The 27,202-nt window shown below is 39.7% G+C and overlaps 1 protein-coding gene across 5 annotated transcripts in view; it reads left to right on the top strand.

Moving 5' to 3' along the window:
• The window catches only part of PTPRK (protein tyrosine phosphatase receptor type K), a 420,549-nt gene that overhangs the window by 357,566 nt on the left and 35,781 nt on the right, over window positions 1-27,202 (top strand). For 3 of the 5 annotated variants that reach the window (XM_075087593.1, XM_075087591.1, XM_075087594.1), the window contains exon 14: window positions 25,021-25,159. In XM_075087593.1, coding sequence (XP_074943694.1) covers window positions 25,021-25,159 — 139 coding nt within the window. The remainder of the gene's footprint in view (window positions 1-25,020; window positions 25,160-27,202) is intronic. The other 2 variants (XM_075087592.1, XM_075087590.1) reach the window with 1 other exon arrangement.

Here is a 27,202-nt window from a genome sequence, read left to right as displayed (position 1 = left end):
CTCGTTCTGGGACAATAATACCAAGTCCCAATGTACTGATGGAAAACAGGCATCATAATCACTCTCTTTCCATCCCTGGTGCTACTGTATTTCTGAGTTTGCCATTTCAAAGGGCTACTTATGGAAGATATAAATAATATTTTTTGTAAACCCTGGCACAGGTTGCCCAGAGAGGTGGTAGATGCCCCAACCCTGGAAACATCCAAGGTCAGGTTGGACGGGGCTCTGAGCAACCTGATCTAGCTGAAGATGTCCCTGCTCACTGCAGGGAGGTTGGACTAGATGGCCTCTAAAGGTCCCTTCCAACCCAGACTATTCTATAATTCTGTGATATGAAGATACATTTTAAAAACATTTTCTGATTGTACATCTTATTGTTGGGACCGTTAGATAGTGACAGGAAAACTGAATTGTTGACTGTTTGCTCACACTGTTGGAGTGGATTTTATCCATGTTTTAACATGGATAACATGTTAACATAACATAAACATTAACATGTAACAGTGTTTGGCAGTGTAAACATTTTTACATGTTTTTAACAACAGTGAAAGGATGATTTTTTTCAATAGTGAAAGGATGAGAAAAGGAGAGGATAGGGTTCTACAGTTACTGTAACTGGCATTCAGATTGCCTCAACATATGAAAGGCAGTTGATTTGCACAAGTGCAGACATTTTTTTAATGTGAACCTTAATTTTTATGTACACTACGATTCAGATTATCTGAATTGTCTGCTTGTTTTTTTGACCCATTACAACAGAAAATACGTAGTCGAACAATTCTCAAATTAATCCTTGATCTGTTTCTAATTTCTCAGATTTTGCTGAATTGAGATTATCATTCCTGTTTTGAAATGACGGTGTTGCATTCCCTAGAAATTTGTAACAAATTTTATAAGGACTGGTAATTCAACATGCTGTCATTATTTTCTGCAGATGTAAACAGATTTTCTCATAGTTCTTTAGCATTTCTCACTTCTGGTAGTTCATAAAGATTTAATCCTGAAGGGCTTAGTATCTGATGTTATTCCAAAATTTAGAAAGGTTGTCAGCTAATTCCCATTCTGCTTGAAACCACTGAGCCATAATGTTTATACAGGTATTTACATCCATGTGTTCATCTTTGATAGCACTTCCTTTTGTACACCTAATGGAAAGGGTTACCATTCCTTGCCCTGGTGTAAAGGTTTTTAAGATACGGGACTCTGAAACCTGGGCACTGGGTGCTGCATCTGTGAAACATCTAGAAGGAGCCTCTGTCCTCTGTATCTCAAATGTGACCAAAGATGACAATTGCTATATGTAATAATACATTTCATTTCTACTCACACATTTACAGAAAATTATGTTATAGGTATCAGACAAGACAGTTGATTTTTCAGATTACTCTGTCTATTGAGGAATGTATATCACAAGTCCCCATGAATAGCCATCAGACATTAACCAGGGTTAGATTGGATTTTTGATCAGTAACTTGAGCTGTGGAGTGTGCCATTGCGGCTGCCAACCACTTCCATGTTTCAGCCTAGATCATGCAGCACACTAAGATGGGAAAGGATGGTGGCTATTTACAGAATCACAGAGTGATAGGGGTTGGAAGGGCCCTCTGGAGATCATCTTGCCCAACCCCCCTGCTTGAGCAGGAACACAGGAATGCAGCAGTCACTACCTATTTGTACATCTACCAAGTTCTTATTTTTGCTTTTGAACATAATTTAGAAACCCTCATTCTACCTGAGTAGCTAGCAGTTTAGGGACTGAGAGGTGGTGAACTGAATCTCATGACAGGCTTGTCCAAATATGAAAGCTGGTAATCTGGTTGCCTTTGTATAAAAACATACTGCTTACTCGACACAAGCTCTGAAGCATGATGTTACTTAGCCAAATCAAATAGCTTTACTAATATAGATTGAATTCAAACTGAACTGAAGAGTTTTCTCAGACTCAGAAAGTAAAATCCATTTGTGCATGCAGAGAATCGATCAGCAGAAATCATAACTTCCTGGATGCCCTTTTTTGAGTAATATTGGTGAAATTTAGACAGTGACATTTTATACCCATAGAATGGAATCATCTGAAAGTATTTTTCCAGATAGTTTTGGGAAGTACAAATCTTTTATACTTTTTTTATTAGTAACCCATTCAAGGAACTGTTTTGGATGAATGTGAACAATTACTTAGGTAAAATGATTTGGTTTGCTAGAGGAGGTGGTCTCTGGTGCTTGGATAGATCATAATATAACCTGATAGGTCATAGGCACACAGCACTGCAGCGTTTGGAGGACAGTGGGTTGACTTGTAGAAGCCCAGCTGCAGGAAGGCCTGTCCAGTTGTTCATGGCAGGCCTCCTGAGTCGTCTTGTGTTTGTGATTAGAAAAAGCTCAGCAGAGCCCTTGTTCTTCAGAGAGACTATAGCTGCGTTGTGTTCAAGTATAGCCTGAGGATGTGGGACTTCCAGATTTAATGGTTGACTGCTGACCCAGCTGTTGGATCTGAACCTGATAGGCTTTTGTATGAATTATATCAAAGGCTATGGCATGGAGGAGAAGGGGAACAGCCACCTGGGTACAGTTGCTGCCTGAGCCTGCCACAAGTGTGTACTGCCTCATCTGCCGCCAGCCAGCCCGTAGAGGTGGTACGGTCTTGTTTCCATTGTGACCTACAGCATTGCCTTTCCTAGCCGTGCCTGTGCTCTCTGCACAGTGTATCAGAGCTGCTTTTCTGCAAACAGAACAGCTCATTTCTTTAACAGCACACTCACATTAAAACTAATATTGTAACTCAGCAAACAAGCAATGGCAAATCAACAAGTGTGAGGAGGCAAAAGAGTATGTATGTTCTTGTCCATGAACTATTTGCTGCATTTATGTTACAGATTCAAGGCTTGATACTGGATCTTGCCCCATTTCTCTGCATAGCTGTAGATTTCTCTCTTGGAACTGGACATCTCATTAGGATCAGAGCATGAGATTTTGGCTGGAGAATTGTTCTCCACTGGTTTTTAACTAAGGAGTAAAGGGAAAAAATACAGGTACTTTGCCTATATAGAGTGAGCATAGTTATTGCAGCTGTGTATATGTCGAACAGTAACTTGCAAAATAACAATAACCAACTGTTTTTTCTACACTCTGAGGACTTTCTTTCATTTTAAAGTCTGGCTTTTATTCCACATACTCAATTTCTCCGCTCACATCTAACAATGTGATTATTAGTAAATTCCCATGAGCAGTATTGAAGAAAGATGCTGTCTTAGGGATATTTTAAGTTTTTCAAGACAAAAAGGACTTGGTATCAGAATTATTATTGATTTTCAGTCACTGCAAAGTACACACACATCACAATAAAGGTTAAGTGCCTAGAAGAATCTAAAAGAGCAGCGACTTTAAGTAAAAAGGAAGTCCAGATTAAAAAGAAATCAGACTAAAATAAACGCAGTGAACTACTTTTTTTCTGAGTCAGTCTGGAATGTTTTCTTCATATGGCTACTGTAAACAGGATGTTTTCTCTTTTTCTTAATGCAGACATGAACACATCAATATTTAATTTGACCATGAGTAGTATATGTATTGCATTTAACCCCAAATATATTTCAGACTTTGTGTGTTTTTATAATGATGATACAAATTTATAAATCCTTAATGCCCTTAATGCCGCCCATATGTTGTGCTGAAATCCATAGGAATCTGTAAAAATAAAAGTCAAGAAGATAGTTATAGGCTCTGAAAACTGAAAACAGACCTAAGCCTATCTAACAGCTAAAGATTTGTCAGCTGGATCCTAATGCTCCTAAACCTTTGGCATAACAAATGTTGCCTTTGAGAACTTATCCCATTATATCCGGGCATCTTAAATCACTCTACAGAAATAATATAAAATAACATAGAATGCTCTACTTCTAAATAGAAGGCATGATCCTGGCATCTGTGCTTCTGCCCCAAGTGCTCTCCTTCTGTGCCACAATCAGCATGAGCTTTTCTTAGATTTATGCTTGTGGGCATATGGGCAAGTGGGAGTCATTTGGAGATGTCAGTTGTCCACATTTTTTTCCTTTTACCCTTATCCACTGTCAGTTGCTAAGGATGGTACTGGCTTTGCTCGGAAGCAGCATGCAGTCAGATTGCTTCATGTACGTTTCTGAATTTCAGAAGCAGAGAGCAAGAGAAGCCATTATAAGGACTGGCATGTGTGCATACACAGGTATTTTCCACCAACAGAAGATGGTGTTGATTCCTCTGCCCATGTAAAAGCTCTGTCTCAGGTTTTTACGTACACTTGCCCCTACCTTCTAAAGACTAGTCAGATAAGTGCAATCAGATGCTGTCATCAATTTGTAGACTCTCCGTGCCCATTTGAAACCCAGGACTTCTAACACCTACAGATCATTATTAGTTTGGAGGCTACCCTGCCCATGGGACTAAGAATTTCTGCTAGTCATCCTGTCTTTTGTTGGTAGCCTTTTGTTAGGCAACAATTGCTCTGTTCCTTTCACACCAACTATTCATGTTGCTGGATTTTATTTTCCCTTCCACTCATAGTAAACTGATGCACCAGCACAGCATTTTAATGAATTTCTATTTGGTTAGGCAAAAGTTGGATTGTCATGAGTAATCGAATTATTCCTCTGGAGACAGGATTTCTAAGTAAAGTGATGAGGTGAAGCGATTACAGCTGTAACCCTTACAAGTATAAAAAGATGTGTTATGCTAATCCTTTGTGAATGGGTTGAATTGAAAGCGCGGGGAATAAAAAAGAATGCTCTTAAAAAAAGAAGGGGGTATGAAAGGACTACTGTGTCATTTATTCCCTTTTCATTCATCCTCTGTTGCTATAGAGAAAAAAAAAAGGTAGTGGTAAACCGGAGTGCTTTACCTTTCAAGGCAGTCATTCAAATAATTTAATCTTAAGCTGCCTGAAATATTGAGGAGAAAAAACAAAACCCATACGGAGGAAGGATAGGTATAGCAAAAAGAAATGTGTGAAGTAGTGCCAGTAAGAGTACGTTGGCTTTTTTAGGTTACTAAAGCTGGTATGACCTTCTCTTACCTTGGTGTAAAAAGAACAGAGTGAGGAGGGGGGAAAAAAACACTGAGGAAAATATGAGTTATGCCAAACATTGCCTTTATCTGCAAACACTTACAGCCCCAGTTGTGAGATCCTTGTTACCCCCAGGCTTGTTTATTTTCTGTTTCAGCTTTTTCAGCTGTTAAATAGGAGTACTCTGTCTCAAGTTAATACATGAAAAGGCTTTTAAAGGTTCAGCTAGAAGGAGAGGTGGCATGTGAATTACAATGTAGTGATTAACTGACTAGAGCAGCATAAATAGGTTTTGTTAAATGGAGAGGAAGAAATAACTTTTTGTTTTAGACGACCAGCCTGAACGTAAATGGCCAATGGTATAAGTTTTGTGGGTTTGGTGTTTTTTTCTGTTTTGTTCTCAAAGATATCAAACAATTTTCATTGTTGCTCTTTTTCCTTCTCTCTGTATACTTTTCAGGGGAGAGGGGTAGGGAGCAGCACCCACCCAGCTGCTCACTCACTCTGCCCACCAGCAGAATGGGGAAGAGAATCAGAAGAGCAAAAATAAGAAAACCTGTGGGCTGAGATAAAGATGGTTTAATAAGTGAAGGAAAGATTTACTTATTTTTTAAAAAGTGATGCAAAGCAGTCCCTCACCATCTCCCACAGACAGCCCAATGCCCAGCCAGCGTCCGAGCTACGGTTGCTTTGGAAATTCAAAACTTCCAGCTTTTATTGCTGAGCATGGTTTCACATGGTAGGGAATATCCCTTTGGTCAGATGGGGTCAGCGGTCCTGGCTGTGCCCCCTCCCAAACTATTTCCAGGTTGGTGGGGGCAGGCAGAGTAGGAAAAAGAGAAAGCCTTGATGCTGTGCGAGCACTGCTCAGCAATAGCTAAAACATCCCTGTGTTATCAACACTGTTTTGGTTACAAATCCAAAACACAGCCCCACACAGACTGTGATGAGGAAAGTTAACTCCACCCCAGCCAGACTTAGTACATTCTCCAAGAATGCTTACATGTTATGGTCATGTTTTTCAGCATACTGTCTTTTCTAAGGAGAAGATTGGGGCAAGTTTGGGCAAAATTCCTTCACCTATGTCTGCCTACAGAGATGATTCAAATTCAGTGTTCTGAAAGTTTCGTATTAATGAAATCCTCCATTAGCTCTAAATTTGGAAAAAAATACCAACAGGCACAGGGGGATGAGCTGTTTACTTTTCCTTGTAAGGTATCTGAAACTAACTGGAGTTTAAGAACAGAGCTTTTGAAGGAAAAGGAGAAAAAAATATTTCCAGAGCTACTACTTAACACTTGCATTTCTTCCAAATTCCTTGATTTCAACCCCCCTGGAAAGCCTCTGTTTACTACTCTTACTGTTTTGCCCACATCCCTCTTGAAATTTTTAAAATATTAGCTAAGGTGAAAAGACGTGTTTTAACATTAGAAGTGGTCTTCCTGTGTATTTCATTGTGGCTGGAACAGACCCTTGTGCACAAGGACCCCAGTCTGAAAAAGAAGGGATAACCCAGCTCTGAACCTAACTCACCCTTATCTCAGCTCTAATCTTCCCTCACCCAAGGTTAAAGACCAGAATGAAATCCAAGCTGAAATTTTGAGTTACTGGAGTATTTGATGGGCCAAACATGTGAGAAAGGTCTTTGCAAAACACAAAGCAGGAGTCTCTTGCATTTGTTACCCACCTGCAGTCGTACAGGCATGGTGGCAATGCCATGGGAGAAGGATATTATGAATGTAATAGAAAGATATATGAGGGAGTACTTGCCAGTATAAAAATCTAATACTTCTAGGACTACAGGATGAGGAATATTTGGCTTCTTCAAAACAAAAATTGTTTTAATTTGGCTGTTGTGACTGAGTTTTCAATCAGCAGTTGGAATTAAAGTTTCTTAAATATTAATGGTACTTTTTACCCTTACCAAATGTCAAGATCAGCGTAAGATGGTTCAGCGCAATGAAACATGTTTTGAATTCAGGTTCACTATGTAAACATTGTTAAGTCAATGAGCTGAGTGAGAATGAAGTTTAGTTGGTGTATTGCTGTGCAGTAAAACATTTCAGGTATTTTACTGTTTCTTGAAAAAGGCTTTACAAGCACTCAGTAAACAGATAGAAAATTGATATTATGTCAAAAATATCTTCTGGTGATGAAACTGATTTAATAAATACCTGCAATATCTATGAATGCTTAATAAAGCATTTTTTTTAGTGGGCATAAATACATTTTGCTGTAAATGAATGAAAATAAGTTTCTGCTGGGAGCTTAGAGCCAATGCATCTTAACAAATTGTTGAAAAATTCTGCAGTAGGTATTGCTTTTATGTAAAGTCCTGAAAGTCCTTAAATTGTCATCTTTATTACTACATTTGATGAAGCAGAAGATGAAGACACCTGAAATAAGGCTTTTCCTTTACTAGCTTGTATTAAGAGTGGTTGAACCCCTCACTCCCCTGTTTGTCCGTACTGGCATAGCCCCACTGATTTCAGCTGAAGGTCCGCTCTCAGATGCATATGAAGTTGTTTGATTTCCCAGGTCTCAGGAGAGTAGCTGAACGTAGAAAATAATTGAAGCAAACTGGAGCATTTTGAGTGCAATAGTTTGAGGCAGGAGTTGTTTGATTGGGGGGGGGCGGGGGGAGGAAGGTTAGATGACAAGGTCTGCACTGATATTTTTCTGTTAAGTAGAAGGCAACACCACTTCCCTCATTTCAGTGACTTCGGTTGGTTGGTTTGTTTTTAGCTGCCTGGTAAGAAAGAGAAAGGAGTGTACTTGGTACAACTAAAGTTGAAGACTTAGTATCAGTGACCTGAGGGTAATATATTATCACAGAGAGGTGATCTGTAAATTGCAGATTTACAGCTCTGTAAATCGCAGTTTATTTCAGACATGACTTGTAATGCTATTTACATTCTTGTTCTGCCTGTCTCGCAAAAAGGCACACAATTTATGGGGAGCTACATGCTAGTTTTGTGTTGTGGCAGCACATGTAGTAGCGTCTGGAGTTCCTCTTGCTAACTAGCACAGGGTATGGCCTTTCTAGAGTCTGCAAGGTAATGTTTGCTACAGGTCTGGGACTTTGCCTTCTGAAAGAAGGAAAGAAAGAAGCCACTTCCTTTGCTCATAGAGATTCATGTTTGAGTTTGCTCCTGTTTTCATTGGCATGAATCGCTCAGATTCATGTAGCAAGGGAATAAAATTCAAGTCCAATTTAAATTGACATTTACAACCAAAAATCATTTATTTCCTCAAAAATAATTTATTTTCATAACTGAAGAACTTTAAACATTTTCTGTATCGTTACCCTTTCTTCCTACCTATTTTATGCTTACCTATTTTCCTGCTACCCTATTTTATGCTTGCTTTCTTTTACTGTTTTCCTTTTTGCTTTTTTTCTTTTTTGTTTTCCTCATAGTCCAATTCTTTCTTCATCGTGTTCTCCTTGTTCTGCGTACCTGTTTTCCAGAATTTTTTTTTTTTTTTTTCATTTCTGATTACCCTTGCCATCTCTCTCTATTTTCATTCTCCTGTCAGACCTAGAGCAGCCTCTTTAACCACAAGCTGTCTTCCTGCCACTAAATCCTGAATCGCCCCTCCTTTATCTCCCCACTCCTTCTTACAGCAGGGTTTCTCCAGTCCCGGGGGGCAACCGGGGAGAGGTCCACGAGCAAATGAGGAGAGCATTTCAGGGAGGAAAGCAATCGCATGCTATAGTCACTAAGTTCTTTTACCCAGTATGTAGCTGTATTAATAGCAGCTTGAAAGGGTGCTTTCTATCCCCTTTGCCACTTAATGAAACTTCAGCTGAACAAGATGCTTTCTGATAAGCAAGGACTAACTCATCTAATGTCTCTTCTCAGCTGGCTTTCTGCACTTCTTTGCATTGAGAGGCAGGACCTGAACAACAGTCTTCATCTTTATAGGGAATCAGTGGCCACTGAGAATCTTTTAGCAAACCAGAGCATGAGGTTTTTTCTTAAATATTCAAGGCAAGATGCATAAAGCTACAGTCAACTTTTAAAAGTGCCCAGGAGCCATCTCTGATTGAATCTTAGAGGATTGTTTTTGAAATTGTGACAGCTTAGAGGCTTAGAAAAAAAGCCTCAAACATGAATCTAAGTGCAATACTGAAACTGGAAGAAATACAAAGGTAAAACTGCATTCCCTGCATTTCAGAGAATATAGCTTCACACATTTATTTATTTATTAAAACAAGGCAATAATGATCACTTAGATCAATGAGATGAACAGAGTGTCAGTTGGTGTCTTCACGTATAAAGTAGGAATCTTGGAATAATCCAGGTTGGAAGGGACCTCTGGAGGTCGTCCGGTCAAACCCTTGCTCAGAGCAGGGTCAGCTTAATTGGATCTAAATTAGAAGTTAAATTAGGTTGCTCAGGGGCTTGTCAAGCTGAGTTTTTAATGTCTCCAAGGATGGAGATTCCTCTTTTGGTACTTTCCCCGGTGTTTTACCACCCTCATTGTGATTTTTTTATTATTATTTTTTCCTATGCTATCTACTTTGGGATTTCCCACACTGCAAGTCATGTCTGTTGCCCCTAGTCCTTTTGCTGTGCGTCTCTCAGAGCAGAGTCTGGCTGTGTCTTCTCTACATCCATCCACCCGTAGGCAGCTGAAGGCAGCAACAAGATCAATTCTCTCCTCCTTTGTTTTCTGCAAAGCTGCTTTCTAACTTCGGGCTGTACCATGGTGTGGTGTTACCATCCCAAGTGCAGGGCTTTGCTCTTGTCCTTGTAAGTGAAAGAAGGTGGAATTATTTTCCATGGAGAATATCACGTGTAGCTGAGTGGAAATATGTCGGCCCTGGTGCAAGTTTGGGAGCACAGAACTGAACATTTATTTTTTACCAGTTACAGCGAGTAAAATCTACCTGGGTCTACAAAACAGAAAGGTTATTAAGTCCCTTCTCCTTTCTTAGTGGGGTAATGGTAGGTGTATTTACACCTAAATGGTCAGTGAGATAACAAAGACAAATGGCCCTTAATACTATAGATTTTCCTAAGGTTTGTATTTATAGCATGGGGAAAATAAGTGTTATATGTGATCTTAGATGAAATTACATTTTTATTTCTTGCTTTTCCTTTTCAGCATTTTGTCCTGCTGAAAACCTCTTAGATAAAGTTACCTTCTGAAGTGTTCTAGTAATCAAAAAATGCTTTTATAGTTTTCTTATGAAGCTTAATGTAGTACCAAGTTGTTTAACATTTGATTATGGAATACATTATTATTCTTCACTTTCCATTTCTTGAACGCTTGAAGTATGCAAACAGTTTTGTATTTAATTTTACTTTTGGGATATTCTGGAAGTAACAGACATGATTGTATAGGACTGCGCTATGTTTTCATGTAATACAGTCTTGTTATTACACCAGTCAGGCAAGAGGAGGTCTTATCTAGAGATATTGTCATTGCATTGATTGGCTAATATGTATCCTCAGGCGGACGTTTCTTTTCAAACATAGGTACTTAAAATATGAAAGTAGATCTGATTTATGAGAGGTGCTCAGGCCATCTGAAAGTCATCGCCTGTGTTGGTGCCATCTGAATATGTCAGGGTGACTTCTACCCAGGTTTGAAAGTTCTGTTCAGCTGTCTCTAAGTAGATAGATAGATAGATAGATAGATAGATAGATAGATAGATAGATAGATAGATAGATAGATAGATAAACATTCCCTATTTTTTAAGGAATAAGAAGCTGAAGTGAGTCATTCATCAGTCTTATCAAGTCAGTCACTGAATAAAGCCGCCATTCACTTCCTTGAAGAGGAGAAAGGCTATTTTCACTGTGGATGGTCAGGAATACCCACTTGTAATGGGAGCTCACATGGTGGAGTGGCCTGCGTGTTTCAGATCACAAGTCACATTTTGCCAAAGAGACAATTTAAACGAGGTACACAGAGGTGTGTCTTAGCCTGTGTCTCTGAAAACTAGAGCACATTGCTTTCATGTCAGTTCTTGTTTAATTCAATTTTTTGCTCCTATTTTAAAAATGTAAATTTGGTTTTTCTCATCGTTAGGCAAAGCTCATTGCCTCAGTATAGATACTTTTGCCACTCATCTGCAAGAGTTCTTGGCACTCCTTCAGTTTAAGGTGATTTTCTCCTCCAAATCAGTCACATTTTAATCAGATCACAACTGAGTGAAAACCCTAAAACCAGATTTAAAACATAAATACCAGTACAGTAATCTTCTTTGTTAGCAATCCATTACATAAATCATAATACAATATTTGCATGTTGTAGTTGGCTTCATTTATTTTGACTTCCATGTGGATTTGAAGCTTTTGTTAGATACATTCTTTTGTTCCTTTGATACAGTTGTATTTTCCCGGAGGATCTAGCTGGGAAAGCAACAGCCCAAGGCATATCCAATACAGAGCAGCTAATTTCATCCTCTGGATAAACACAACTAAATGCTCCACTACCCAGAAAGCATGCAGCTGAGGGGGCCACAAATCCACCTTCAGACTGATAGCTTTTAGTTCTGCACACCGCACAACCCAGTACTACTTTTCATACAGCCTGGCTGCCTTCTGTCAGAGTAAGCTTTGTGCAATTAAAAACTGATTCATCTTTACTTTTTATGAACCAGTGTAATGTCAGGTATGAAAAGTTCATCTAACTTTAATCATGGAGGCTCTTTATTACATCTGGTTTCTCCATCGCAGTTTCGTGTGAGTATTTACTTGAAAAACAGAAATAGCAAAAGGTCTTTTATTTCTTTCAGAAGAGAAAAATCGTTTAGTGTTTAAGGTCTGAAGGCATCAAGACTTCTGTATGAAAAGAAAAAATGTGAAAAAGTGAAGCCAAAGGTTCAGAAAGTGGCAAAACACATTAGCAGTCATCTTTCTTGCAGGCATGTTTGGTCCTGTAGTCTGCAGGACTGCCACCTCTTCCTCCTGCTTGAAAGTTTCTTTGTAATATTAGTAATATAGGGATATGTGGAAAGAGAGGCAATGACAGAATACGAAAGATTTTTAATGTCATTACAGGTCCTGATCTGAACTCGCTAGTCAATGGCAATCAACCCAGAGCTGTGAACGTCAATGTGCTTTTTTTTTCATATAGTTGTCATTGCATTAGCTGCATGTTGTTGCAGTGCCATTACGGCTGCGTTTCTAGATGTCAAATGCGATAAACAAGCATTTAAACAGGCTTGTGACTTCTTACACAGGGTTTAAGGCTTAGGTAATGTGTTTGTTTTCCAAATGGTTGCTGTAGCGGAAGATGTCAAAGCTTTCAGTCAGCTAAAGGCTGTTGCCCTCGCGTTGCAGCTGACAGACTACCATGGGTAAGCACCACTGCTTTGATGTTTCAGTGCAAAGTCAGGTGTCCTAGCTTGAAGTGCTGCCGTAAGACCTTTCAGATATACTTGGATAAGCAGATTTGGAAGCAACTGCATAATTAGGGTAATGGCTGAGACAGTACTTGCAGCCCGCTGCGATGTGCAGCTGGGTGATACCCAGTTGGTTTGGAAGAGGATATTTGCCTTTCCCTCATGCTCCCAGACCTCCAGCTGATTGGAGACCTATTAGTGCTAAGGAGTTCAGGAGAACCTCAAGAGTTTTGATCCATGTAGCTTTCTGAGAGTGGATGCTCTTCAGATGGGAAGACTTGAAAGAGAAGGAAAGTTCTCTGCCGTGGGTGTTGCACACCAGTGCATCCTGTGTTGTCTCCCAGCTAGCCCAGTGGACTCCTATAGACGCTGAACCATGCCAGGAAAGTGTTGTATAACCGAAGAAGTTGCAAAAAATTTCTCTAGATGGAAGAACAGAATTCACGTGAAAGCAAGCGTCTTTGATTCTTTTGGGGTACTTATATTTACTCTTTCATTTTATTTGAAAAAGTTCCAATTTTTACAGGAAACAAAATACTGAAGGCTGGCAGTCACGTCAGTAAGAATCTGGGATGCCAATAACCAATGGGTGCCATTAAAGGCTAGTTTTAGCACTGTATAAACTTTAATCTCTGTGTGTTTGGAAAAACTGTGACCTAACTCCAAAGGAAGAGTTAGCCGCTTCTTTTCTTGGAGGGGGTTTTGTGTATTTTCTCACTTTTTACCATTCTGAATGGCAAGTAATAACCAGTGAGTGTACTAAAGACTAGTTTTAGCACTGTATAAACTTTATTCTCTGTGGGTTTGGATTTTGAAAGGTTGAAGGAAACACTATTTCTGTTCCTCCTCGTTGCTTTTTTCTTTTGATTCCATCCTCTATGTTATTAGCACTGCATTTGTTCTAAGATAATTTTTCATCTTGGGAATTTCTGTATTTTGAGCTACAGTGAGTACAGTTTGGTTTGAGAGTTTGCAGTTTTGTGGTGGAGGAGAGTTAAGCTGTCCTTGCTTCCTTCAGCGTAATTGCACCGATCTGCAATAACTCTGCAACTCCTACACTGCCAATAAATTCTCACTTACAATTTTATAGTTGCTTAAATTAGCAGAAGTTATTCACAGAATGTTATTTTCAATAAATATAGGAAAATGGAACTTCAGTCATTTGAGAGTAATATTTTTCCCCATAAACCATGTTGTGTGCATATATAAATGGTAACGATCATTATAATGTACTTTCTCTGCTAAACTTCTTAAATGTTACCTGGTGGAAAGGCACATAAAGATGAGGTGTTTTGTATATTTGTTACCAAACATTGCTTTTATAGTAATTTTCTTTTCAGTTTAATTCTGAGCTAACAAGCCGTATAGGAGTCATTGTCAAAACCAGGTAATTTCTTAATGCAGTGTTTTGCGTAGTTTAAATTTTGTAACTATAACATCAAGTGAAAATTTATTTTTTTAAAAAAACATGGGTTTGAAAGCAGGCTGGTTGTTCAGACTAAAACTTGAAAGTTTTTTAATTTGTAATGTGTCCCAACACTAACAATTCCCCCCCTCTCCCCCCCCCCCCCAAAAAAAAAGTTAATAAATGACCTCATTACCAAAAGGCAGGCTGCCTTTTTATGTTCTCAGGAAAAAAAATGCTACAACAGGTCTAACAACAGACCCATTGTAGAGAGAAAGTAATCACACTGACCTTAAGAAATGGTAACAGTCCATCCAACAAGTCGTTGCTCAATGGTTGTGGTCAGGTGGATCAGAGTGTTAGGGGGCCACTCTCAAACAATACCCCTTTCCAGAAAATCAAGGAGAAATAGTGGTTTAGATTTCATTGTGTTAGTCTGATACTTTACAGCATCCATGTTATATATTTCTACAACTTTTTTTTACGTGTCCTTTTCAAGGTCTGCTAATACTTATGCAATGAAAAAATGTGTAGAATCTTTAGACCTCTGCTTCCCTAATGGCTACTGAAGGAACTGCATCAAGTGGCTCAGGAAAGTCTCATTCTAAAAACTGTTTTTTTCCAAGACACAGAAAATTAACCAGATTTCAAAATAAAATAAAATTGTGTTATGTATTTCTCTTAATTTCCCTAACATTTCAAACATGCAGCTGTTATGGGATGAGACCTGGTATTTTGAAACAAGCACGTAGTATTGTCCACAATTAGGAGATCCTGTAGCTTTGTAAAACCCGAGTTCTGGCACAGATTAGGATTTTTTCATAGTAAGGCTCTAGCCCTTGCATGGTTGATGGCAATTTTGAAATTATGACCTGAGAGGGAACTTCAAATATCAGGGAAAAAAACAGCACCAAAACCCCAAAATATGGTATTCTGACTGCTTTGTAAAGATTTATTCTTATTTGGTTTGACGGTAAAGCAGGTCAGAAGGGGAGGGGAGAAAAAAACGTGGTCTTACGGATTTTCAGGTATCCAACAGACTAATGAATAGGTTCTAATTTATCCATGGGATATATTTCCATTGTGTAAACCCAACATCATCATTTGTTCTCTACGTTTTGGAGTTGATGGTTCCAGAGGCAAGCACAGCTCTGCCTGGACTTAGTGATGTGCTACAACCAGGAGGAGTCTCCCCTCTCTTGGGCAGTGCTGCTGCAACACAGGGAAGGGCCCTGTTCCTCTGCTCTTGGAGTCAGCGCTTTGCTTTGAGAGGTGCCATCTCAAAAACCTTAGCCCGCATTTTTATCTTGTGTCCTGTTGCGGTTAAAACGACTGAACTAGAAGCCAACAATGTAACTTCAGCTTACTCCCCTGTGTAAAATACCTTGTCACAATTGCCATCTGCATTCACTCAGAGCTTTTTGTGTCCTGGAGACATGGTGGTGCCACTGAGCCAGCTTGCTTAAAGCTGGCTTAGTTATCTCTACATAAACAGCTGTCTCCTGCATGAGGATAATAACTTGCAAATCAAAAGCTGTACAACCTGTAGATTATAAGAATCACTGAACATCATCTTTCCCTGTAACCGAATCCTATCATTGCAGTATTTTGAGAGATAGTAAAGTGCCTACAAAGTACATATGCAAGTAGTACCTCTTAGCGGCAGATGTAGTAGAAATGCATTGAAGGTGCTATCTGCTCTTTCAAGGTGACCTGTGGAACAGCAGAGCAGAGTGTTGCTGGAACATTGTCTCCTCAGCATTGTTCCCGCATTAGCTCTGTTCATCTGCACGTGTCCAAGGCTTCAGTTAGTGAGGCAAACGGATTCAGCACTTTCTTCACTTGATACTTCTGAATCTTTTAAGGTCAACTCTTTCATAATTGGTTATAAACTCATGGACATTACTATTTTCAGAGTAGTCATTGTGAATTTAAATTGCTTCTCAGTGGAACATTGCAAGAGTAAGTCCTCATTCATTTTAGTGTCAGTCCCTAGTAGCAGCAGACACTTGGTTCACCTGACTCTTTTCCTTGCAGTGTCCTACCAATGTAGTAGCACTCAGTGGACTGATCTGAAAGTTCTGGAGAGCAATAAAGATGGGATTGATTTTTTTATTATATACGACTTATCAAAACAATATATATCTACACTTGTGAGGGCTTAACAATAACAGTCAGGAACTGGCCTTTTGTATACAAATGTATATAATATATTGGAATTTCTAGGTAGCAGTCTCATTATTGTATGGCAAGATATGCTGTGCTAGTTTGTTTAATTAAAGTGCATATAAATATTTATAAGCTGTATGTTCGTCATTTAAAGAACATCCAGTAACGTAAGCTCAGGATATTTTCCTGTGTTATCTGGAAGCAGGATGTGTAAGCAGGTCTTCACGTGTTTACCTGGCACCATATTTGTATGCAGAGCTGTCTGTGGGAATTTCTGTGCTTAACTTCTATAGCGCCTGGGAGAAAAGCTTTTGAGGCACTGGGGTTCATCAGTGCTGGTCACTTTTTAAGTACTACCTCGTAAAAGCACAGGAGCAGGCAATTCCAAAATGGAGGAAGTTAAGCAGGCGAGGCAGAAAGCCGGCTTGGCTGTGCAGGGATGGTCTAGAAATAAGGCAAAAAATTAAGTATATGGCCAGTGGAAGTGAGGTCAGGTGACCTTGGGAGGACTACAGAGATGCTGTTCACCACTCTAGGGAGGAAATATGTGCGGCCAAAGCTCAATTGGCATTGAAGCTGGCCAGCAATGTGGGGGACAATAAAAAGGGGTTTTTAAAATATGTTAATGGCAAAAGGCAGTCCAGAAATAACACTGGCCCATTACTTGATGGGCATGTTCACCTCACAAACAGGGACATAGACAAAGCAGAGATGTTTAATGCTTTCTTCACTTCAGTCTTCAACACCAGTGATGGGCTCTGGGGGTCCCAGAGCCCTGGGCTAGAGAGCCATGACTGTGGGAATGATGGACTCCCAATCAACCCTGAACTTGTGCAGGACTTGCTGCTCCAGGTGCATGGGGCCTGATTAGATTCATCTGAGACTAGTTAAAGAGCTGGCTGTTGTCATAGCAAGACCTCTCTCGATTTTTCAATGCTCTTGGAAATCTGGAGAGGTCCCAGTTGACTGAAAGATGGCAGATGTCCCAATCTTCAAGAAGGACAACAGTGGTGACACCAGTAACTAAAGGCCTGTCAAAATTCTGTGCCTGGCAAAATTATGGCGAAGAGTATTCTGGCGGTTATTGAAAAACACCTGAAACACAATGCAGTCATCGGTCCCACCCAGCACGGGTTCATGAGGTGAAAGACCTGCTTAACAAACAATTTCTTTCTGTGGCAAGGTTACCCAGCTAGCTGACCAAGGGAAGCCAGTCGATGTAATCTTTTTGGATTTCAGTAAATCTTTTGATACTGTCTCTCGCAGTATCCTCCTGGACAAAATGTCCAGCATGCAGCTGGATAAACACGTAATGCCGTGGGTGAGCAATCGGCTGATGGGTCAGGCTTAAAGGGTCGTAGTAGATGGCGTCACATCAGGCTGGTGTCCAGTCACTAGCGGGGTTCCGCAGGGATCCATGGTAGGGCCATTACCCTTTAATGTCTTCATAAATGACTTGGATGCAGGGCTGGAAGGAATACTGATTAAGTTTGCTGGTGACACAAAATTGGGAGGAGCTGTTGACACTCTTGAGGGCAGAGAGGCCCTGCAGAGAGATCTAGACAAATTAGAGAGCTGGGCAATCACCAACCGTATGAAGCTTAACAAGGCCAAGTGCTGGATTTTGCACCTGGGGCACGGCAGCCCTGGATGCGCATACAGACTGGGGAACGAGGGGCTGGAGAGCAGCTCTGCAGGGAGGGACCTGGGGGCTCTGGGCGACGGCAAGTTGAACATGAGCCGACAGTGTGCCCTGGCAGCCAAGAGGACCAACCGTGCCCTGGGGTACATCAAGCCCTGCATTGCAGTCGGTTGAGGGAGGGGATTGTCCTGCTCTGCTCTGCGCTGGTGCGGCCTCACCTCGAGTGCTGTGTGCAGTTTTGGGCGCCACAGTACATTAAGGATGTAAAGCTACTAGAGAGTGTCCAGAGGGCCACGAAGTTGGTGAAGGGTTTAGAGGGGAAGCTGTATGAGGAGCAGCTATATCACTTGGTTTGTTCAGCCTAGAGAAGAAGAGACTGAGGGCAGACCTCATCGTGGTCTGCAGCTTCCTCACAAGGGAGGAGGAGGGGCAGATGCTGATCTCTTCTCTCTGGTGATCAACGACAGGACCCGAGGGAATGGCAGGAAGACGTGCCAGGGGAGGGTTATGTTGGGTGTTAGGAAAAGGTTCTTCCCGTAGAGGGTGGTGGAGCACTGGAACAGGCTCCCCGGGGAGGCAGTCACGGCATCGAGCCTGATGATATTCAGGAAGTGCTTGGACAACGCCCTCAGAGACATGGTGTGAATTTGGGGTTGTCCTGTGCAGGGACGGGAGTTGGACTTGATGATCCTTGTGGGTCCCTTCCAACTCAGGACATTCTATGATTCTGTGATCTTATACAATCCCAAATCTGACTAGAGGTTAGCCTAAAGCTGTATTTATTTCATTTTTGCATGTAAGCCATCCTTTGAGAGGGATCAAAAAGCTCTTTCAGAAGGAACCGTAGGGGCCTGGAAACAGTGTCTCTACCCGTTTCTGCAGTAGTGACCTTTCATGTGGAGAACAGTGGTATCTAAATTTTTTTGTACAAGGGCTTAATTTATAATATCACAAAGCTTTGGAGCCTTCAGGACCCCCCTCTGTTGGGCATAGCTGGTACCTTCTGTAACACCTCCCCCTTTCCCCTGGCAAAGGACACATGTAAGGACAAAGATGGGCGCAGTATGTTGCAACGCAAAGTGAGGCAGCAGATTATATCTAAGTGTCGCTTCACTACCCTCATCTTTCAGGATGGGTGTGGAGAAGAGGCTGGTGGTGCTGGGCATCCCCATTTTCACCGGCAGAGCCTGTTAAGTGCTTCTCCTTGGGGCAGCTGTGGACCGTGGTTACCATGGTGATAGGGATGAACCTGGCACTTCAAAATACAGCTTGGGGAATCACGTTTTCAGTTCATAATCAAATACAATTTTTATTTTTAATAATGCTACCCTACAGAGCTGTAATTTAGAGTCCTGGAAGCAACAGCTTAGATGTACCCAAACTCTAATGAATTTCTGGCATGCCTTCATCTCCCGGAAGCTGTACTCCAAAAGAGAAGCTCCTTTCCCAGTAAATGTATCCCCACCTTTCAGCCTGAAAAAGAAAAATTGTAACAAGATGCCAACAGTGTACCAAACTGACTTCCATGAAGGAATCTGTAGGACCTCGTGAATCATGTGTATAGTTTGCTGGAACAAGTTGCACATCCCATTTCCCCCATCCCTGCAAAAGCACATTCAAGTGTTTTCATCAAACAGAATCATCTGAGACTTTTTTTTAATATAATTAAGCTAAAAGGGGTTATGGATCTTCTCTCTCTGAGCTTGAATTTATTAATTAACTTTCAGACTTCTGAAAATTTCCTTAATTGCACAATGATTATGATTCTAGCAAAGCAGTAACAAAACAAAACTGATGGAGACAGAACGGTCTTTCTGGGTAGATGATTAAAACGCAGGGCAGAGCAGTCTGAAACAAAATACTCATCAGAGAATCTCACTTAGTTTCTCAAAGAGTCCTTTTCTCAGGTGGTAGACTGACATACCGCCAGAGCTGGCTGGAACTCCAGTTTCATTTGATGTTATCCTGATATTACCTTGTTGAACTCATTCAGACGTCATTCCTGGTTTTAATTAAAAGTTTTTGAATGCCACATAACAAAGGTACAGAACAGATTATCTCGAGCAGAGCTGTTTTGAATATCAAGCTCTGCAGCCATAACACCAGTTTGTCAGAATCCAAAGATCTGCCACAAACAGAAATTAACATTCAAAGAAAATGCAGTGTAATAAAATAGCAGCTTTAATCATGCATAAAACAGAGTTCTTCCCTTGCTCACACAAAGGAAACCCAGCATAAAATGCTGTGAATGTTAAGAGAGTCAAATAGTATGGTGAGAAGGTTACGTATAAAATCTTGTTCAAAACCTCTGATTTAAAAGCTGTCTTTAAGAAGGCTGGCTGTTCTCTGAGTGGTGCCATACAAGCAGCCGTGCAAAATCCTACCAGAATTTTCTGCTTGAATAATTTTGTTTGGATGAGCGAGTAGAATATCATTATCTTGATTCCAGCACCATCTCCTTAGGAAGGTATAGGTGAATAGATTTTGTGCTGAGTCTCATAAATTCTCTGACAATTTTGCAAGGCTGTGTGTAAATTTTGAGCCACAGAAGGAAGGAGAAGACAGGAAAGCAATATGTGCCGTGACTGGATTCCTTATGCCACGGTATACTTCAAGAATTAAGTATGAATATTATGCATACATTCAATTTTAGAAGTGGGTGTTGGATTTTTAGGTGTATTTGGTTAAAAACAAGATAAAAAATATAGAGGAATTAAGTACATCAGGAAATTGTGAGAATAAGGTGGGCTCTACCTCACCAACTGTTTAGAATTTTATTGTCTCTGAAAGTGTTAGTAATCCTAGTCTAATTTAGTGCTGTTCACAGTTGCACTTCATGCTATTGATCATGGAAGTCAAACAATTGAATATTGTCCTTAAGTGTCTGTGAAAACAAGGAAAACTACTTCTTATATGGTGACTATCACTGGCAATGTGCAGAGCCAGAATCACTGGATCAAGTTACTTTATGAACTTTGTGAATGGGACTGTGGAATATGATTGCAGTTACTCTTCGTTAGTTCAGAAGAAAGGTGAGTGGATAAGTTGCTAAATCCAGTGTCATCCTCTCAGTCTAGCTCATAAATCTTCTGTATAGGCAGCTATTCTTACAGGGGGGAAGAATTGTAGCTAACTCTCTGTTTCAGATCAGAAACTCTTTCTTGTGAATTTTATGCAAGGTGAGTTTGCACTGGTTGAAAACTGTAGGATTATCTCTTCTTAGACTTACAAGGTCAAATTGTGAAAAATATAGTAATATGTAAGGATATTGTAAAAATTAACACTCAATTGAAGGTCTGTTAGAGTAAGGGTGGCCAAAGAAATTAGTAACCAATAGAGAGTCCATTTTTGTATGATCATCAAGCTGTTACCACACAAGGTTCTTTTAGAAATGGATAAATTACCTTTTAACAGAGCCTGCCATTCAAGATGTAAGAAAGGATTGCAGGACTAGATCACTAGAAAGGAATGTTAGGAATTAGTAAAGCAGGTGGTGTTGTAACTTAAATAATTTTAGAATATTTTTACCTTGTTAACTCCAATTATCAAAATAATTCAATTTTTAATTAGCGTATCTCTCCAAATTAGATTGGATTGGTTGGGGGGGACGACTGTCAAAGGCTTACAGAAGTCCAGATAGGTTCTTCAGTAGCTCTTCCTTTGTCCATTGACGTAATCACTCCATCACAGAAGGCCATTAGGTTGGTTAGGCAAGATTTGCCCTTGGTGAAGCTTTGGTGAGTTGAGTTGTTTTGTTTGGCAAAACCAGCAGTTCAGCCTATAGAAGAGCCACTTCAGAGAAAGAAAAATTCTGACAGTCTTGTAGTCTAGAGGGTAGAGAGAGCAATTCTCAGAGTAAGCAGAATGTTCTTGTTGCTGTAGTCCTTGTGCAATCAGCAACCAGGAGACACTGACTTGTACACACGCAAGCTTAACACATACTCATACGGCACATGGTTTCTGTTTTTGTCCTTTGATTATATATGTGTAAGCTCATGTGCTTATTACAATACACTTTGAAATATCAAAATTAAAACATAAGTAATATGAAATACTTTCAAATTCATAAGTTTCATTAAATGATTCTATGCTACATTGAATGGCTTCCTCAAAATAATATACTTTATTGCATGCAATGTACATACACATAAATAATAGATTACAGTGTGATTTATATATATAATTGCTTTCACATAGTCCCCAAATGTAACATTTAGTCTAGAGAATGCATGTATTATCTGTTGCTGGAAAAGTACATATAATAATCCTGGCTTCATTTAAGTTGGAAGTAATTTCCCTGTTTTGATACTGGGGAGAGAGGTAGTGTTTTGTCCATAGATTTTAGCATTTTGGATATAGGAGGCTCAACCACTGGTTATATGCTTGATTAGTCTATGACTATTCAAAATAATTTTTCTCCACTAATTTAGGACTCTGGGGTACATTTTTAGTGGGCAGCAGCTTTATCTTGTAAGCAGTATTAAAGTTCATGGAATGAGTTACTGTCTCTTACTTCAAACCCCTTAGTGTCAGGAAACCAGAATAAATGGACAAGCAGTTGATATCCTCCTGGCTTTCCACTGTTCTAGAAACTTGGACAGAGAGCTGCATTTTGAACAGCTGCTGATGATCCAAACTCAATCATTTCTTACAGAATATATAATAAAACACCAGCACCTAAATTAGGTGAATATGTAAATCCTCTCAGTAACCTTTCCTTCAGATTTTCTGAGAAGTGTATAGCTGTTTCTCTAACATAACTTTTCTGAATGAATTAACATTGTGAGTGGCCAAGCAATAATTTTAAACATGACTCTGAGAAGCACCTGTATTGCAGCTTGCTCTGTGAAGCAATAAAGGTCCTATCTTTCTCCAGGGAAGTGTGAGACAGGTCTCTTTTTCTTTACTCTCACATCTCTCACTAATACTTCTATGAAAATACCACCATCCTGATCAAGGCTCAAAGCCTGTACTTTTGGATGTATTTTTGAGCCTTCAACTTTTGAAGTGCGTCTTCAGGTCACATCCAATCCTTGTGATTCATATTTTGAAATCTCTCAAAGACCTGGCCTTAAATCTCTAGCCAAACAACTAAATCTTTTGCTCAAGCCTTAGTTTTTTTGCAGCTTGAATAGTTCTTACCTTTGCTAGGTCAGAGCTACCCAGCTGTGCCCACATTGTACTCATGGTGATTCCAGGCACAGTGACTATCCCACTCCTACGTGCTCCCCTCTCTACCCTTTCCACATCCTTGCTGTTTCTCAGTATCCCACACAGCAAATGTGAGTTTTTTTTCCCGTTGGCATATAAAGCCATTTATCTTTTAGCTTTGATTGGCCTTTTAGCTCTACTGATTGGCCTTTTGGCTTTACTGCTTATCAGCTGTTCATTCGTGTTTGTCATATCCAGCCCGGCTAACAGTAGACTGGGAGTTGATTCATTTTAAGCAATGAGAATCTCAAACACCTTTTTCGTCCCGTTCCACCTCAGAAGTCATCATCCCCCTTGTTTCTTCTCTTAGGCAGCATCATATGTGTATCTGGCATTAATTCTAGTTTGTGTATGTGTTGTGTGTACGCAGCTACACATACACACGCCACTTACCTGATTCTGACTTTTACCCCTAGACACCTCAACAGCACACATAGTACAAACAGAACATATAGTATTGAGTCCACGCAGGTTATTTATGCAAGTGTGCATGCAGGCATGTATTTACACAAAGGAGGAAGCATTTAGTATTTCTCAGCAGATAGAATTCAAGCTGTAGGGGAGAGAGATGATTATGATGATGAAGTCTTATGATGGTGATTAAGTTTTATGATTAAAGCACTGCCAGATCTCGCACTGTCTGCCTAGCTCTCACATGGGTGTCCAGAAGAGAGCATGTTGCTAACTCAGAAGGTTGTTCTGACAGTAAGTTGTTAGTAAGTGATCCAGATACTGCTGAGGTGGAGGGTACAGAAACAAGTAATAAAGAGTGATTTTAAACAACAGCATGATCCTTCCCTCAAAAGATAATATGGGTTCCTGGACATGGTACCCGAACAGAAATGCTCCGAGTAACATGGTTAAAGCCAGAAGCTATTAGATACCAATTATCCCTGGTACTGACTACACTGGCTTGCTGAAAGGCCTATGGAGCAGATGTTCAGGGGAATGTTAGTCTTCTCTGGTGTGGCTTTGCCTCATTTTTTGTTCTGCTTGTTTTGGTGGTCTGTTGAGAAGCATCCTAGTTCCAGAGGAAAATACATTTTCTGTGTAATGATATAGGCGTGATGATACCAACAGCTTGTAACTACTCCATGTGCAGCTGTGATGAGGGGGGAGAGGTTAAGAGGCGTATGCTGCATGCTGGCTGGAGAGTGACAGAAGAAGGGTCAAAGAGAGAAAGCAAGCACATGTGCCCATCCATGTCTGTGAGCAGAGGACAGGCAAAGTGCAAAGCCAGATACTTAGAAAGTAAGAACTAGAGAGCTAAAGAGCCATTTCCTATTTTGTAGGTAGACACCTCATGGCATTTTACCCTTGGCTGAAACCTATTTTTATTTTTTTATATTTTTGCCAGGCTGAAAAACCCCATGTTCCTGATCTTTTGTTCGCCTGGCTGTGATGCAAAGAGGTGCAGACCGAATGGCTGCGCGCCTTCATATATATTCTGTTTTCCTCTCTGCTGTAACCCGTGGCCTCAGCCCACTCAGCTGTGTTACAGAGTCGTTTCATCTCTGTATAGAACAGCAATTTTTTTTTTCAGGGCCTATAAACAGAAATAAAACTACTGCTGACTTTAGGCTTGGCTATGTGAATGGCCTTATTTAGAGAATCAAAATTCCCGGTACAATGCAGATCCCAGGCCAGATGCTGTAAGGTGAATTAATATACAAAGGTGGACTGAAATTGGGTGAAGGAGAGGAGGACTAGATTTTAGGGTACTGGCTGCATCTTGGAAAAGAGAGTTTAATTTACTGTGTGTGAATTCTGTAATCTCCCTCGTTCATGTTAAATATTCCGTATTTAGTGCCTGAAAAAATAACAGCAAAAGAAGTAATGGTGATTTAGTTGATAGATTGTCTCTTTAAAAACATACTTCTGCTTTGTAATGCAGTAACTTGTTTGAAAATCCAGATAAATCTGCACTCTCCTGTACACATGAAATTACAGATTACCTGTATATACACATATATAGTCATATACTCGGTGTTGCAAATTTTATGGCGTATAGATTGAAACTTGTAGTGTAGTAGTGTATCTATATACATATGTGGGGGTGTATAAATTTACAATGCATGTATCTATATTTTTGGCTACTGTATTAACACACACACACACACACATTTGGAAATGATCTCCAGTGATGATTTTCATGTCTCTAGTGCTTACACGTTTAAGCAGTTTCTTTTTTGATTCGTTAGCAGCAGCAACAGAAGAACCTGAGGTGATTCCAGATCCAGCTAAACAAACAGACCGAGTGGTGAAGATAGCAGGAATAAGTGCTGGAATTCTGGTATTCATCCTGCTTCTCCTTGTCGTCGTATTGATCGTCAAAAAGAGGTAAGAAAATGATCTGTGCTGATCCCTCTTCTTTTTTTTTTTTTTTCTCTACGTTTCAAACAACAATAACTTTTAAAGGGGTATTTTTTACAGGTCATTTAAAAAAAAAAGTTTAAGGACCAGTAGCTCACATCAGCTTTTGGATGAGTTTTCTGTTTTCTGTTGTTTTTGCTGTGATTCTTATGATGTTTAAAGAGACGATTACTTTGTATTCAGGATCCAATAGCTATATATTTTCTTATACTTACTTATTTCCAAGTAGTTTTAAGTTGCAGTTAGAGTAAGGTACAGAATATTAAAATGGATAGAATTGAAATTCATGGTGTCTTTTTTTTTATTTATTAAGAAAAAAGAAATAACTTACTGCACTTTTCAGGTTGTAATCACCTAATGAATTTGATTTCCTATATGAAGCTCTAATGAGTTATTTGTATCTGTACATTATCCAACTTGCAAAATAATGTAATTTTATACCTTTATTTATGCTCTTGTAAACCTGGAGTTTTTTCTTAAAATCACACCACATCACTGTAAAATTATCTAGTGAGTCCTTAGTGCATGAAATTGTTCAAAAGTGTATTAATTTGAATGAATTTTAATTTTGTTAGTGCTTTCTTAGACAGTAAGCAACATCGCCATCTTCTGGCGTTGTACAACGCTAACCCCGCATCCAAACGCTCCTACCTGTAGTAAATCGTGCCACTCCTGTTGCTCGGTCAGTTTATAAAAGTCTCGACTTCCCAGCGGATGCAGCTCTTGTAACCTGGCATAAAAGTTCATAATATGGCTCTATAAAGTTGTAGTTATAGCATCAAAACTCATTCCTCTCTTTCTGTGCACCCCCTCCCTGGCAGGTCCCCTTCACAGGGCACAAGCTTATTTCTCTTGGGTAGAACAAGACTTTTGTCTTCAGGTGGTTTGTGCATTGCGTTCCCTTGCCTTTTGCAGAAGTCTTAATGAAAAGTGTATTTGTAAATGTTGCGAATGTTCCTCTGAAATACAGCTTGCTATTATTTTTAAAGATTAAGAAAAAAGTTTAAATTGTACCTAAGATCATTCTATATGTTGTAATTACTGGTTTGCATTAGATTTTTTTAATTTATTGCCTCTTCACTATTATCCCTGGAGATATATAACTTGGAGAAGAAACGTCTGCATTAGAAACATTAGGTATGCTTATAGTGTTCTGTGTTAGTTAGCTACATACGTGATTTTCCCCAAAAGTGCTTTTACTTTTCTCTGTTGTTTACCTCTGTGGTTGAGAATTAACACATATGCAAAAGGTCCAACTCATCATATGCAAAAAAAGACATACAGTCAGCCAATTTTCTTTAGTTACACAACTTTTGAAAAAAAAGAATCAGCTTTCAGGAAGAAATCTCTTTTTATAGCTCTATTGCAAGGTATGTGCTGGGGAGTACCATCTTCTCAGTGCGTGTGGCAGTGGTCCCCTTATATTTAATAGAAGACTCTGTGTGTGTGCACGTGTGTGCGTGTGAGAGAGACTGTCTACCACTATCTAACGTCAGCCAGTTCCAGATGGGATTGACTAGTTTTGCAGGTAATAATAATAATAATAAAAAAGCTTAATATTCCATGTGTTCATTTTTCCTATTCTTTTTACCCCTTGCATTCAGAGTCCTTTTAGACTCGTATTTTCACTGTTGAATTGTTTGATGGAAGTAAGTTAATTATGTCCGTGAAATGATATTTTAAAATTTCCCCTTTTTCCCCCCTTTCCTTCCTCTGAACCTGTGAAGGCAGTACCCTCTTAGGAATGATACTTGATCATCATTCTAAAGCACATAACATTTCTAAACTCCTGCACTATTTTGTATTCAAAATAGGTGAGAAATAAACCTGTTTAATGAATCTTTAATGTTTGGCAATTTTTCATCATGATAGTTTAATTGGTTGTCTATCGCATATGTTATAGGTGTGCCATTCCCCCCCCCCGCCCCGCCCTTAGGGAAAATGGGCAGGGTTCTTTTAATACCAGCTTTAGTCAAGGTCTCTTACAAAAAGCATAGAAAACCTCTGTAT

The sequence above is a fragment of the Phalacrocorax aristotelis genome, chromosome 3 (genome assembly GCF_949628215.1).
Source record: "Phalacrocorax aristotelis chromosome 3, bGulAri2.1, whole genome shotgun sequence".
Taxonomy (NCBI): domain Eukaryota; kingdom Metazoa; phylum Chordata; class Aves; order Suliformes; family Phalacrocoracidae; genus Phalacrocorax; species Phalacrocorax aristotelis.
The sequence above is the reverse complement of the archived record's forward strand: the minus strand, read 5'-3'. Positions and strand labels throughout refer to the sequence as shown.